Source organism: Paroedura picta, chromosome 5 (genome assembly GCF_049243985.1).
Source record: "Paroedura picta isolate Pp20150507F chromosome 5, Ppicta_v3.0, whole genome shotgun sequence".
In the NCBI taxonomy this organism is placed as follows: domain Eukaryota; kingdom Metazoa; phylum Chordata; class Lepidosauria; order Squamata; family Gekkonidae; genus Paroedura; species Paroedura picta.
This window is the reverse complement of record NC_135373.1, coordinates 97,328,078-97,341,595: the sequence shown is the minus strand read 5'-3', so window position 1 is coordinate 97,341,595 and position 13,518 is coordinate 97,328,078. Positions and strand designations below refer to the sequence as shown.

At 38.1% G+C, this 13,518-nt stretch overlaps 1 protein-coding gene across 6 annotated transcripts in view; it reads right to left on the bottom strand.

The window, feature by feature from the left end:
• The window catches only part of ATF7IP (activating transcription factor 7 interacting protein), a 126,168-nt gene that overhangs the window by 74,372 nt on the left and 38,278 nt on the right, over positions 1 to 13,518 (bottom strand). For all 6 annotated transcript variants that reach the window (XM_077339273.1, XM_077339275.1, XM_077339276.1 and 3 more), the window contains one exon: positions 1,214 to 2,304. In XM_077339273.1, coding sequence (XP_077195388.1) covers positions 1,214 to 2,297 — 1,084 coding nt within the window. In that variant the 5' untranslated portion in view covers positions 2,298 to 2,304. Of the gene's footprint in view, positions 1 to 1,213; positions 2,305 to 13,518 lie in introns of those variants that run through there.

Here is a 13,518-nt window from a genome sequence, read left to right as displayed (position 1 = left end):
TAGGTCAGTAGTCTTCAGCTCACAGACCATGTCTGGGTTTTGAAATCAAGCTCTGTGCCGACACAAAGCTCAACACTAGGATTACACGGAATAACACCCAAAAAATAAGTTATATGTAAGCAATCTGTGTTTTCTAAGTTCTGCAACATTGAATAATGGCAAACAAACTGAATTTGGGCAAGGTAGGGATGTTATTTTTCTTAATTTGGTGAGGCAGGGTAGTTTCACCTAAGTTCATATTTCTTGGCAAAAGAGGTTTTCAGCCTTGGTTGCAGTTGTCTTTTTTGACAGGGAGTGGAAAAAGAAAACATTTGTATTCTCAAAGAATAATTTAAGATAGGGGCAATGATTAGGAGGATGCATCCCGTCTATCTCAGCCAGGAAAACTACACAAGAAATAACTTAAGGGTATTTTCCAGATACTTCTTTAGTTGGATATAGGTAGTTGGTATTTATTTGGCTATTGAAAACAATCAAGCCTGAAACTATTAAGAATTTTTCAGGACCAATGGACAGCTCTAGTTAAAGTGCATTTAAACGGTTCTCTCTTTAAATATCTTCAGAGTGAACTCTCAGCTTGGAGAAAACATTTAAAGGGACTGCGAATTATCCAAAGTTAAGAATGGCCTTGTTCCTAACAGCAAGTTTCTTTTCCTGTTCTAGTGCAGTAAGTATAGTATCTCACTTTAAAAGATAATAAATCAAAGGAGTTACTAATAGCACAAGTCCATATCAAGAAACTATAGTCTCTGTGTACTTACTGAAGAAAATTCCTTCTGTGTGGTGTGGCAATTTACCCTGTAAAGCTTCTTGATCTACCAGATCACCTTCTGGTCTTCTGAGCATGCCCCTGATGCTGTGCTCATATTGAACACCACAATATTGACTGATATCCCCAGCATGGAAATTTGGACAACATTCACATTTATACTAACTTTATATTTCTTTCATCATAAACTTGTGTTTGTAATTAGTGTGAAATGAATACTGAAAAAAATCTTTCTAATAAATTAATACATCAGAATAATACTGATCAGAGTATTTCTAAACTAATGAAATACCAAACACAGCAGCATTCCCAAGAACATATCTGAATACTATTACACAGTTCACTACATGTCTATTTATTTTACTAAAAGCATGCGCTACATGCTTTTAGCAAAATTTGGGTGTCCAGGTGGGGGGGTTAACATTAAAAATCACTTTCACTTACCTGAAGGACTTGCTTGGTTTGACATTACCCCTCCAGGTTCTTTCTCACAACAAAGTTCCTCTTCATCAGAAAGCACCAAGAATGCTTCTTTGGGCAAATTTTCACTACTATCATGTTTGGATGGAGAATTTAGTGAGCTTTCCACTTTATCTTCTACATCAAGGTTAGGATTCTCCACTGGAAGCAAGACAGATTTAGAGAAACAGCTCAATTCATCTTCTGCTGGTGCCAGCTTTTCTAAAATTGGAATAATCTCCTCTGTTTCGATGGTGGCTGAACTTTCCAAGATGCTTTCTACTGGTTCTTCTTCCAAAGTTTTTTGCATAGTAGTCTCCAGAAGATCTGCAGATTGGACATTCCCATCCTTTGGATCCTGGTCTGCATCCATACTGCTAGATATTGCTTGCTCACCAATCCTATCTTTCAGAACAACATCCTCATCACTTTTTTCTTGCTCCACAGGCAGATCAGGAGTACAAGCTTTATCACTGGTTTCTACTAGCTCTTGTGAGGAATTATTATTACAGCTCATGCTACCTTCAACTTCAGCCCAGTTTGTTATGCCTTTCTCAACCGACTCGTCTTTCATACCAATATCTTCATGGTCTAAATTATCTTTTACAGTTGCCCCTTCCTGGAAGTCATCATCTTTATTAGAGTCAAGCACTGAACTTTCAGGTTCAAGGGCAGAACTACTATTAGCATCCTCATGATCTTGCTCAGAAGCAATCTTCTCAGGAGACACATTTTCAAGTTTGGGAGCCAGGTCAGTTACCTGTTCCTCTCCAGTATGTGGACTTTTGGCATCAGTGATTTCATCACAGTTCATTTTTCCTTCTTCAGAATCAAGGCATAAATCTTCTATACCATTAATCTCTTTGTTCTCCACACAGTCTGAATTTATTAAGGGGGAATTAAGATCTGAATCCCCATTTTCATGTTTTCCATTTAACAACTTGACATCAGCAGTCTTCAAAAGGTCTTCTTTCACCTTATATACACTTTCAAGCTGTTGTCGATCACTTGCTCTCATTGTCTTGCGGGCTTTAAATATTCTTTTTTGAGGCTCTTCATTACTTTCCATCTTTATCCTGAAAAAGTGCAAATATATTATTAAAAATTGAAATAAATATGAAAAGCTCATCATGCACTATTTACACAGACAACTCATTCTGAACATCATATAACTAATACTAAACTAGGACAGACTGGGGAGGGGGTCCTTGCAAATATGATGAAAGTCCCAAATTAACAGAAAAATCTTAATCTTAAACAAAATCAAACTCTGCCAAGTAACATGAGTAATGTTTCTCACTTTAAGAAATGAATTCCCAAAGAGTCGTCTGTTGCCATTTTGGAGATGACAAGACAACCCCAATAATGTGGCTGAGCCTTCCAAGCAATGGTGTCTATACAGCAAAGACCAGCATATTAGAGGCCAAAAAAATTATTTTGTGTCCCTTAATGCAGTGGTCCCCAACCTTTTTATCACTGGGGACCAGTCAACGCTTGACAATTTTATTGAGGTTCCGGGGGGGGGGGTAGTCTTTTGCCGAGAGACGTCCCCGCAGCCCACTGGTGGGCGCTGCCAGCAGCAGCTGCACAGTGCCACGCCAAGGGGGAACTCCAGCCATGGTGGCCGCCAGAGAACAGCAAAGGTGAGCCGGTGGCAGAGTGGCAGGGCAGCCCCCGAGGCAGCAGCCATGGAGGAGGATGAGGAGGAGCTGCAGCCCAGTACCGACTGATCCGCAGACTGGTACTGGTCTCCAGACCGGGGGTTGGGGACCACTGCCTTAGTGCCAGAGACAAGCCCAACAGCAACCAATTGAAGACTTACAACCATTCCATTCAGTAACAGCCACCATCCTACATCTGGGTCAGATTTTTCCCAGAGTTGCTGCTGGAGAAAAGAAAGGTGAAGTCAGGGTTGCGGATAACTAGTGGGTGGGAAGAAAAGAACTGAGGAAAAGGGAAGAAGCTATAGAGGTTGTCATAGAAGGAAAAGATGAAATAGTGTATTGATTTACTCTGTATAATCTGCACTGAGATCAGATGAGAATAACAAACTAAAATAAGTGAGTGCTCCCTGTAAGTATTCATAAGCCAGGTCTTGCACTTCTTTCAAGCAAACATTTAAAAATTGGTTTATTAAGTAGATCCCGCAGAAATGTATTTCTTTAACAAGAGAGACAAAAAAGAAATAGAAATCATATTAATAGGCAAGTTCAAAATTTGTGAACAAGTTGCCTGCCAGATTTTTCCACTCTGTCCATGATAGTTTATCCTTTCTGTCTCAAAAGGTAAAAGGGGAGCTTTGACAGGGAACAGGCTTCCTATTACTCATTTTTATGTTTAAGTAATAATTGCTCCTACTATTTCTTTGCTTCAAAATGCTCAAGTTAATATTGCTTTACAACAGAGTTGTCCAACAATTTCACTCCTTGGTATTATAAAATACACTTCATGTTTATAACCACAGTAATTAAAGATTGATAAACATTTTAATAGGTGCATAAAATCAGATTTTTGGAATGACATCCTTTAATAGATTTTATGGCATTTTCTAATTAAAGAAACAGACAAAACTGAGAAGCGCTTGTATTCTACTATCTCTCAATTCTGATCCCCCACACAGGGTACATTTATTTTAACAATAAATGTGGAGAGCAAAGCTCACACGACCGCACTCCCTGTGAGGCAGGAGAAAAACTGGAGAAAGGCGGTCCCAACAGGGAGACAGGAAGAGGAAGTGGGGGTTTTTTGGTCCTGCCTTCCTAGCAACAGCAGTGAGAACCACGCATCAGGGATGGAGTCCTAGAACCAAAGGAGAAGTTTATGATGAATTAGGAGTTCCTTTCCTCAAAGGAGAAGGACGCTTCACAGTAAGTACTCAGTGGTCTGTTCTCTCTCTGAGGTAGAAGACATCTTGCTGGGATCTCCTGATGGGATGTCTAACCTTATATGCTTCTATGATGCTCACTTTTAAGAAACTACTAATGGCAGATTTTGACATTTTAGCCCACCAATTTTGGTGGAACAATTTAAATGAATAAGCTGCCCTTTAGAGCTCTCCTGAAACCCAGTATATGCCAGATTCTCTCTTTTTAAGTGTCTAGGAAATATGGTTAATGAAGAAAACATCATGTGTAGCCCCTACATTGTAAATCTATGACTCCGTGGTGGGTCCTTCATGGCCATTCCCTTCAGATACCTATTTATGTGTGGATGTATTGGAATAGCTCCTGAAGGGGAAAAGGACTGCAGTTAAGGCTGCCACCTGCCTTCAAAGGATTCTTGCTTGGGCTACTTATTACAGACAATCTGTTCCATAATATTTATGTTCGTGGTAGCATACAGGTATAAAGGCCTTCCATGTGTAATTCTTGCGTCTGCTTGTGTGTGTGTGGGGGGGTGTCATATCAGGAAAAATCTGTATTTGATCATTCACTGGCAATCCCAAATAGGCTCACCAGAGGAGGTCCAAACTGATCCCCAAATGATCTTCAGGGACCATTCTCCCTATTGGATCACCTTGTGACTGAGCCAGTCCGCTTGCATATTTGCAACACCCTGGATATATAGATCTCAGGTAAAAAGTAGATCTGGACTACATGGTCTGTATGGCCTAATCTAATTCTATTATTCTATTATTCCTTTTTCTTTTTGTTTTCTTGAGAAACAGATAGTTCAAAGGGGTGTCTCTTTGCACTCCCAGATGTTTGAGCTTCTGTGTAGGATTCAGTGAACTTTTATGGAGGCTTACCACAAACCCGTAATTTTGCAAGCAATTAATGGTCTTCTTTAAATCTAATTTGGACTGTTGACTAGAATTGGATCATATAAGCAAGTCTAAAAGAAAGTGACGTAGTTGAATACCTTTCTGTCTCAAGGTCACTTATGGTTTAACAGTTTTGAGAATATCCTCAGAACTGAAGACAGGCAGAAGTGCAGGGCCCTGAACTGCAACTGACAGTTTCCTATGCAAAAACACAGAAATCTGCAATTTCCTAGGAAAACTAGAACATGTTGGCATGTCTTCGTAGTATGTCTTGGAATTCTATTCATATACTCTTGTCATTCTACTGCTCGGAAATATACTTGAAGAGTAACTGTCATCCTTCCACCATGGTCCCATGAGAGTTGTACCTTGGTGGTTGTGTTTTCATGGTCTGTCCTGTCAGATCTGATTCCAGATGTCTCGTCTGCTCTCATCTAAATATGGGTGAGAAATGTTGGGCATGAAAGGAATAGGATGCAAAGGACCTTCGATCACTACATCTAACACTTCTAGGAAGAACTTTTTCCTTATTCCTGGCCTCAGCTCAAATTTTATTCAGTGCATCCTTAAACAGCCTGTCCCTTGGAAGTGATATGCTGAGACTATGGACTTGGAAAGATGGTCTCCTTGCCATGCACAAAAACACATAACCTTTTAGCTGCATGTTCTTGACAGGAATATCAGAATTGATGGCTGCATCTGCCAAAAACTTGGGTTAGTCTACAATTATTCTCCAGAATTACCTGTTAGATTTTCTAGTCTAAACTATGGCCACTTTTGATACAATAGAGGCAGTACTGGATGCTCTAATTGCAATTGCTATGGTTTCATGTGCCTTTTTAAAAGCAAAATCAGCCATCTTGTCCAGACTACCCCTAACAGACCTGAGGAATGCCGTGCAGAAACAAGTGCATCGACTAAGGGCACCTGTGAAGTATCTTTAGCATAAGAAAGGAAAAAGTATCATTTTTGATGAGCTTATTGACTCCACATGACCACATGAAGTACTCTCCAAAGGGCCACCACTAGGATCTGGATAATTAGAAGGAGCTGGAGCCTACTTGCCATCTTCTCAATGTGATGCTTTTTTGGTTATATTGCAAGCAAGGTCAAGACAGCTCTACTGGGGTCGATGGCTGCTGGATTAATTGGTCCTCTAATCACAGCTGAGACTGGGAATTCAGTTGAAAAAACAGTAAACAGTCAAGAAGATAGCAAGTAGGACAGGATACTGAACTAATTGCTTTCCCTGTTGATGAAGGAAAAGAACTAAAGGAAGGGTGACTCCCACCAAAGAGACATGAAGATTTAAAAAGTGTATTTCTGCCTCGCTGAGTGAGCAGTGGGAATCATCCACCAAGATCTTCGCAACCTCTGAGGGAGAATATGTTAACTTTGAAAAGAATTCTTGTATCAACAGAATCATGCTAATTGCTATTTTCCTTCAGTAAGTATTTGGATAGAGTTAGATGTAAATTCTATATAAGTTTTCATGCTTCTACAAGTTGTGTAGGCAGTTGGGCAAGCAAAAGAATTTCAGAAGGAAATCTGGAATTTCTTCTGCTAAACAGCAAAAGACAGTCAGCACAATACAGTGATTAATTAGATTTGAGTCCAGCATAACCTTAAACATTAACAAGAATTTCAGGGCATAAACTTTCAAGAGTCAAAATTCCCTCTGACAAAGGAAGCTTTGACTTTCAAAAGATTACACCACTCCTGTTGGTCTACAAGATGCAGTTGGAATCAACTCTTTACTTTTCTGCTACAGACCAACATGGCTACTCTCTGAAACAATGTTTATAGTGGTTAGCATTTCAGACTAGAATCCGGGACAATTTTCACTTCCCCATGAAAAACTGCTGGATGACCTTCGGCCAGTCACACACACTTAGCTTAACCTACTTCACAATATTGTTTTGAGAATAAGGTAGAAGAGAGGAAAATGATATAAACTGCTTTGGATCTCCATTGAGGAAACAGCAGAGCATAAATGAAGTAAATAAAATCTGCTGAATTATTTTTATCTCTCATTCAACACCAATACTCTATCATGAGGCTTTCGAACAACCCTTTCACGAACATAATACACTTCCAAAAGCAAAAAGGTATTTTTGGAACTAGTCAGTTATCTAAAAAACTATGCCACTAGAATTTACTTCACTGGAAAGTTTGACATTGCTACTATATTGATAGAATTTAAGAATATCCTATACAGTTGTGTACCATCACTTTAAAATAAGCAAAACAAAATTTTGAAAGAATTTTAATAGAATAAATTCCAAAAAACTCAAATTAAGCATATAATTATTCCATACAAATAGCATGGCTTAAAACAAATGTAATCAGATGTCTACACTGAAACAAATTATATGCCTTTCTTTATAAAAAAATAACATACTAATAAAACACAAGCACAAATGCTGCTTTAATCACTAATAACACAGTAAGTCAGACATCTTATTGTAATTCCTTCATATGCAAAATGCTTTTCAAGAACTCAGTTTTGCACAGTAGTTTTTTTAAGAACACAGACATTTATGCACATGCATACTCAGTTTAAAATATTTAGACATAAATGAAAATAGATGTTTTGTGTGACCAAGTATTTCATATGCAGTGATGTATAATTTCATTCTACATCCACAAGGGTGCACACTGTAGCCATCTAAAAGATTTTTCTGGATGCTATAGAGGAGAAACAAAGCAGTAAGAATTAGATCACAACTGATCACTTTAGATAATTTGATCTCATTTGTGCAAGCCAATCCGCAGGCTTCTATGTCTTCTTGATAGAGGTATAAACTGCAAAATTATTCACTAACTTTCAAACAATTTTTCATTCACTTGGTTGAGTAAGCCTACATATGCAATACTTAACAGTTATTAATGTCCATACTTTAAGGCTCCTCAAATGGTGCTCCACTATATTTCTGGTTCTTAAAGGATAACATAGCGAAGTTCACAAAGGCCATCTCTGTATATCTAATACTTTAGACAATGTACAAGCTGCAGTACTGTACTGTATTAGGTAGGGTTTTATATTTCATCTACACTGACCTATGGTACCCTATTCTGATCCCACAGATTACTGGAAATTCAATACAAATGGCAATTGTATGCACCAAATTGAGCTCAACAGCATCCAAACATGTGCGTACATTTTTTAAAGGACATTCCAAATTAAGAAATAATATTTGTCAGAATTCAACAAATTTCTTTTTATAAACTTTCACAAAAAGAAAATAATTCCATGATTACAATACACTCTCCTGGGAACGTTTCATATTAAGCCACACTAAAACACTAAACTATCTTATATTAGTGTACTAGATCACTTCCACCAGAGGCAATTCTTCAGATCACTGCTGATTTTTAAAAAATTAAGAATGCTGTCATCACTGCTGCTTATTTGCTCAAAAGTATAACAGATTTTTAATTATACCCCGAAGGATCCTAATCCTACAAATAAAACAGGATTCCTTCCCCTCCCCCATATTTTCCCCAAGGGCGATCACTGCTGCGAGGCAACAAAGAAAGGTATTAGCATAACAGCTATGGACTAGCCTATAATCGTAAACTCATGGGAACAGTTACTGCGCTGCTGAAAAGCATAACCAATCAGCTGCCAGTTCTTTGAGTTCTGCCCAGCAACAGGGAACAGAGAGACAGACAGACAAAGGATACAGAAAGAGAGAAAACTAGAGCCCAAAATGGATGTGTGGAAGTGGTTCTCTGCATAACACTTTAGAACAGTATTGCTAAAACTAATTGACACAAAGAATGGAATTGTGTGAAAGAAAAAAAATAATGTAAACATGTCAGGTTCAATGTAATCCTGCTAATTATTAGTCAATGTAAGCTAAGCAAATCTAACTAGCATTCAGCGTTGTCTGAAGTCATTATGGAGAGTCATCATTCTAGACAGCACCCATAAAAATGAATGGTCCAACACGTCAGTTTTGCAATGCAAAGTGTAACCCGTCAATGACACCTCCTTTTCTAGACTCTGTCTAGAACATTTTCTGGTAACACATTAAATTTCAACTGTGTGCTCAATGAATATAACTGTGTTAAGCTTCACATAGAAGCGTGCATTGTATCTTTGTGCATTGACAGCAACACTATGAAACAACATGCAATTTTTATATATTATTTTATTTTGCCTTCCCCTTAGCTCATTAAATTTCCCCTCAAGAAGCACATGAGAAATGAACAGTTTAGTAAAGTTATCTAAATACTATATTTATATTTATAGAAGACGGTTAAAAGAAAAGCAGAATCTTATGTTGAAGAAAAAGAGATATAAAGTATGCATATTACCTAGACAAGATGAATTGAATGTGCACCAGAAAATTAGCGCTAAATCAGGAAGTTTAACCTACTGTACTTTTATATTAATCACCATTTTAATCTTTTAAAAATGTTCAACTTTCAGGATGAGCAAAAAATAGTGATGAATAAGGACAGCACTCCACAACCCCAAATTCCTTGTAATATCCAAAATACACACCAGAGGGAGCCAGCTGCAGCCACACTCTTGGTTTGAGAATTTCACTGAGGAAAAATACATCAACAGTCTGCTTCATTGTCACCAAAGTCTCTTCTTACACAATTACCTGATTGGCTCACAGAAGCAGTTATACTCCAGCCAATCAGGAATATGAACTCCAAATTCTGCCCAACAACTAGAGAAGGATGTAAAATTGCTACTGAACATAAAAAATAGTAAAAGATTAACTCCTAAATATTTAAAAATCATAGATCTAAGCCTTCAAAAAATTGCCTAAGCATTTGAGATTTAGCATAAATCTTAAATTGCTGCTAAAAATCGCAAAACTGTTAAGTATAGAGTATATATTCTAAAGGAGAGCATAGAAAAGGAGGCTACCCCTTTAAAAAGCTGGAAACATTTTTTTAAACATGGAATAAGATAAAGTAGTACCTGAATATGATTTCCTCCATCAGTGAGAGGTATACAGAATCTGCCTCAAGCATTACAAAAAGTGCAAAAAGGAGAAGCATGCTGCTCATACTCCATATTACCTTCGTATTCGGCAACTTCCAAAATCACTTTTGAAAAGCTGGAATCTATAGGCACGTACAGAAAGCTACTGTATCAAGCACTACCTACACAAGTTATCCTAATGCAAAGATGTCATATACACCTATGGGAGGCTTATTTAATTTGTGTTCATTAGTCTGCTTGTCCATTCCCTGTCTCCTAATTTCTGCAATTCAAAAAATAAATGTGCGTATGCACAGTCACTCTGTGAGATAGGGCCTGTGGCACCAACTGAGTCATTATGCCTATGAAGTCGCTAAACATGAGTCCTGGACTGTGATAGTGTTGCAAAATGTAAAAAGAAAAAGAATTTGGTCCTGTCAAGACTGCACCTGGTTTTGGCCCCCTTACCCCATACAGTCTTTCTTTGCTCACGTTCTATCTGCACAAGTCAGGAAGTGGAAACTGTAATGGTCGTGGTTAGTACAGCTGCTTGTTTCAGTGGAATTAAGAGTTAAGCAGTAAAAAGTCACATGGACTCAACTCAGGTATTCCGCACAATACAAAACAGCAAGTGAAAGAGCAGTTTCTGGTTTGCACATTATTGTGTTAACAGATGTCAGTTCCTACAGTAGGGAAATGTGAAAACCTGTGATTTTCAGTTGTATGAAAAATTTGTCTTTGCTTTGGTTTTGATCACATGATGAAGATACCTATTTTGAAGCAGCAACTGGGAATTTGAAGCAGCAACTGGGAATCAAATCATGTAATCAATACCTTTTGAAGCCACTAATAAAATCTGACAAGATCCACCACAACTGTATGAAATTTTATGTACAGAAATTCAATATTAAGAAAATCACATTCATAAAGTATCACTTAACATATTAATTAATAGACTTTCAGGTTCAGTATTACAAAGGGCAATTTGAAAACCTACCTAAGTTGTATCCAACTGATTTCTCAGAAACATATGTTTGCCTATTTCTTCTTAGATTTCCTTTCTTCAGTGAAATGAAATGCACCTGCTTGCACATGCACAACCACAGAGGTCACAGACAACCTTGTCATATATGTGAATCAAAGTAAGTACAACCAGAAGAAGACTGGGATGTATGGGTAAAGCCAGAATTGCCTTCAATACCTAGGTTCACTTTACATTCAAAACGATTGTATTTTTTGTGTGTGGAAAGACTACCCTTACAAGACCTCCCCAATGTATCAGAAAGCTGAGCAACAGAAACTATACATGACTAGTCTGGTGTCAGGCGATTGACTGAAGATCTGCATACTCACACTGGTTGGTTGCTGAAGACCCATTTGTATAAGCCCTTCAATACGGCTGAGAATCAGCAGGAAGCACGGAAAGATCTGCCTGGCAACAAGGCTAAAAATAGAATCAGTATGAAGCAGTGGAACGGGTGTGAAAAAAAGAGCAGAGCATGAACCAAGTCAACCTTCCTCTGTATACGAAGTTATACAAATAGAAGGTAATGTTCTTCACCAAAGATTCCCTTTCTTTGGCTCTCTGCACAAAGAGGTCAGCAGGTATCCTGCACTCACAGCAATGGGGTGGTAGTGGTTCAAGTAATGGATTGAAAGTATTATTTTAGCCCAGAAATGTTTTGATTTAGAAACTAAAACGATATCACGATTATTAAATTCACCTTTATAATTTTAGAAAGCTATGGCAATTGTTTTTATTAATTAATAGCTAGTATCAAGAAACTTCTATACACAAGCAAACGCAGTTCTCTTTTTTATTTACATTTCCTGCCTTTCTTTAAAAAGCACTAAGAGTTACACACAAGACACTTCATCTAGGTCACTGAAGGTTCAGACATGCTTACAGAAGGATCCATAACAGAGTAAAATGAGCCTTTGCCTCCCCTTAGGTCATGTACCGTCTAGAGTGGAACACCCTTGCTAGCATATAACTGGTTGTGATATGCAGAGGTAGATTTATTGCATCCTGTTTGTGCTTGTGGTAGACTGATTAAGACCATAGAGTCTTTCTATTTATCATCTGTCAGCCCTATGAAGAACTTAGATTGAGGGACAATAAGGTTACTCAGTAAACATCATAGCCAAACATCTGAATAATGATCTCTTCCTAATGTGTATAATAGATCACATTATTTTAGCAGAAACTTAATTTCTACTTTTCCACTTTCATCATTCTAATAAACTGACAGTTTATTAGACTGACTCACGGATGGGTAGGTGGAGAGTGAGAAGTATCAAAATCACTTTTCAAAAGATGACAGTTTTGGAGATGCCTTCAGAGAGGCAAGGGCAGATGCTGCTTTGTCTGGGCTTCCTGAGTGCTGCCTTAACTGCCACATTCGTGGCCCTGGCTTAGTACAGAGACTGCTGCTTCTCCTGACTTAACTGAAGACATTTATAAACTTGATGTCATCCATATATTGGTGACAACCAATCTCAAGGCTCCAGGCATTCCTTGCCAATCAATGTACACAAATATTAAAAAGCATCACTGGAATTATCAGTCCTGGGGAGTGGGGATTCATGGGAATATACACTAAAATGACTGCATGTAACTGACCACTGAGTTGTGCCAAGTCAGCATGAAATGAACCATCCTTGTACCAACAAGCATCAGGCAGAAGTTTCTCACATTACGAGCTACCTGGTCCCTTTACCTGGAGATGTCATGTATTGAACCTAGGACTTTCTGCATATCAAGCAGATGCTCTACCACTGAACCACAGCCCCTTTCCTGGAGCTGATATTAATTTGCCTAAATATGGGAGGTTGAAAATACGTTACTAACTGTTATCCACAAGCCTGAACGTTTCTTCACAAGCGATGAAGGCCTACTTTATTGGTGAAGAAAAACTAAAAAATTAGCTGTTAACAATTCTTTCCAACAAAGAGTTAACTGATGTAAGGCGAGCTTTGATTAGCCATGAAGAGCACAAATCCAGTTTGCCAGGGATTGGTTTCACACTTCCCAGAATTTTCTCTTTGTCAATAAGAGAGAGGATCTGAAACTATCCATTCAACATGGATAAGTCAACACTGCTAACATCCTAGGCTGGTTACTTAAGTACATGGAGTCCAGATCAAAGATATTTTATTAGTAAAGAATCTAACAAACATGACTGTGCCCTTCTAGTACTTCCTCTACCCAGAAATGGGGTCCTCTGTTAGTAGGTGCCAGGCCTCTGTTTCTTGGTCCTGGGAATTCTGCAAGATGGGGAGTGTGCATGAGCATTCTAGAGTTATGAAATGTTTGAACCAGAAATGAATTATAAACACAATCTCAAAATATTGTGGCATGCACAATGCAGAAACTTCTAGATTTAAAACAAAATTTTAAAATGATATTTTCCCTTTACAGTAGCATTGGGCATCAATAACCACATTCAGCAATATTTTAAAAAATATATAAACTTGCTTGCAAGAATCACAAATCTGTCCAATAAGGAGAAATGACACTGAAAACCTATGATAAAAGCTTCAGAAATGATAGCAGAAGAACAAGACTTCTGTCATTCC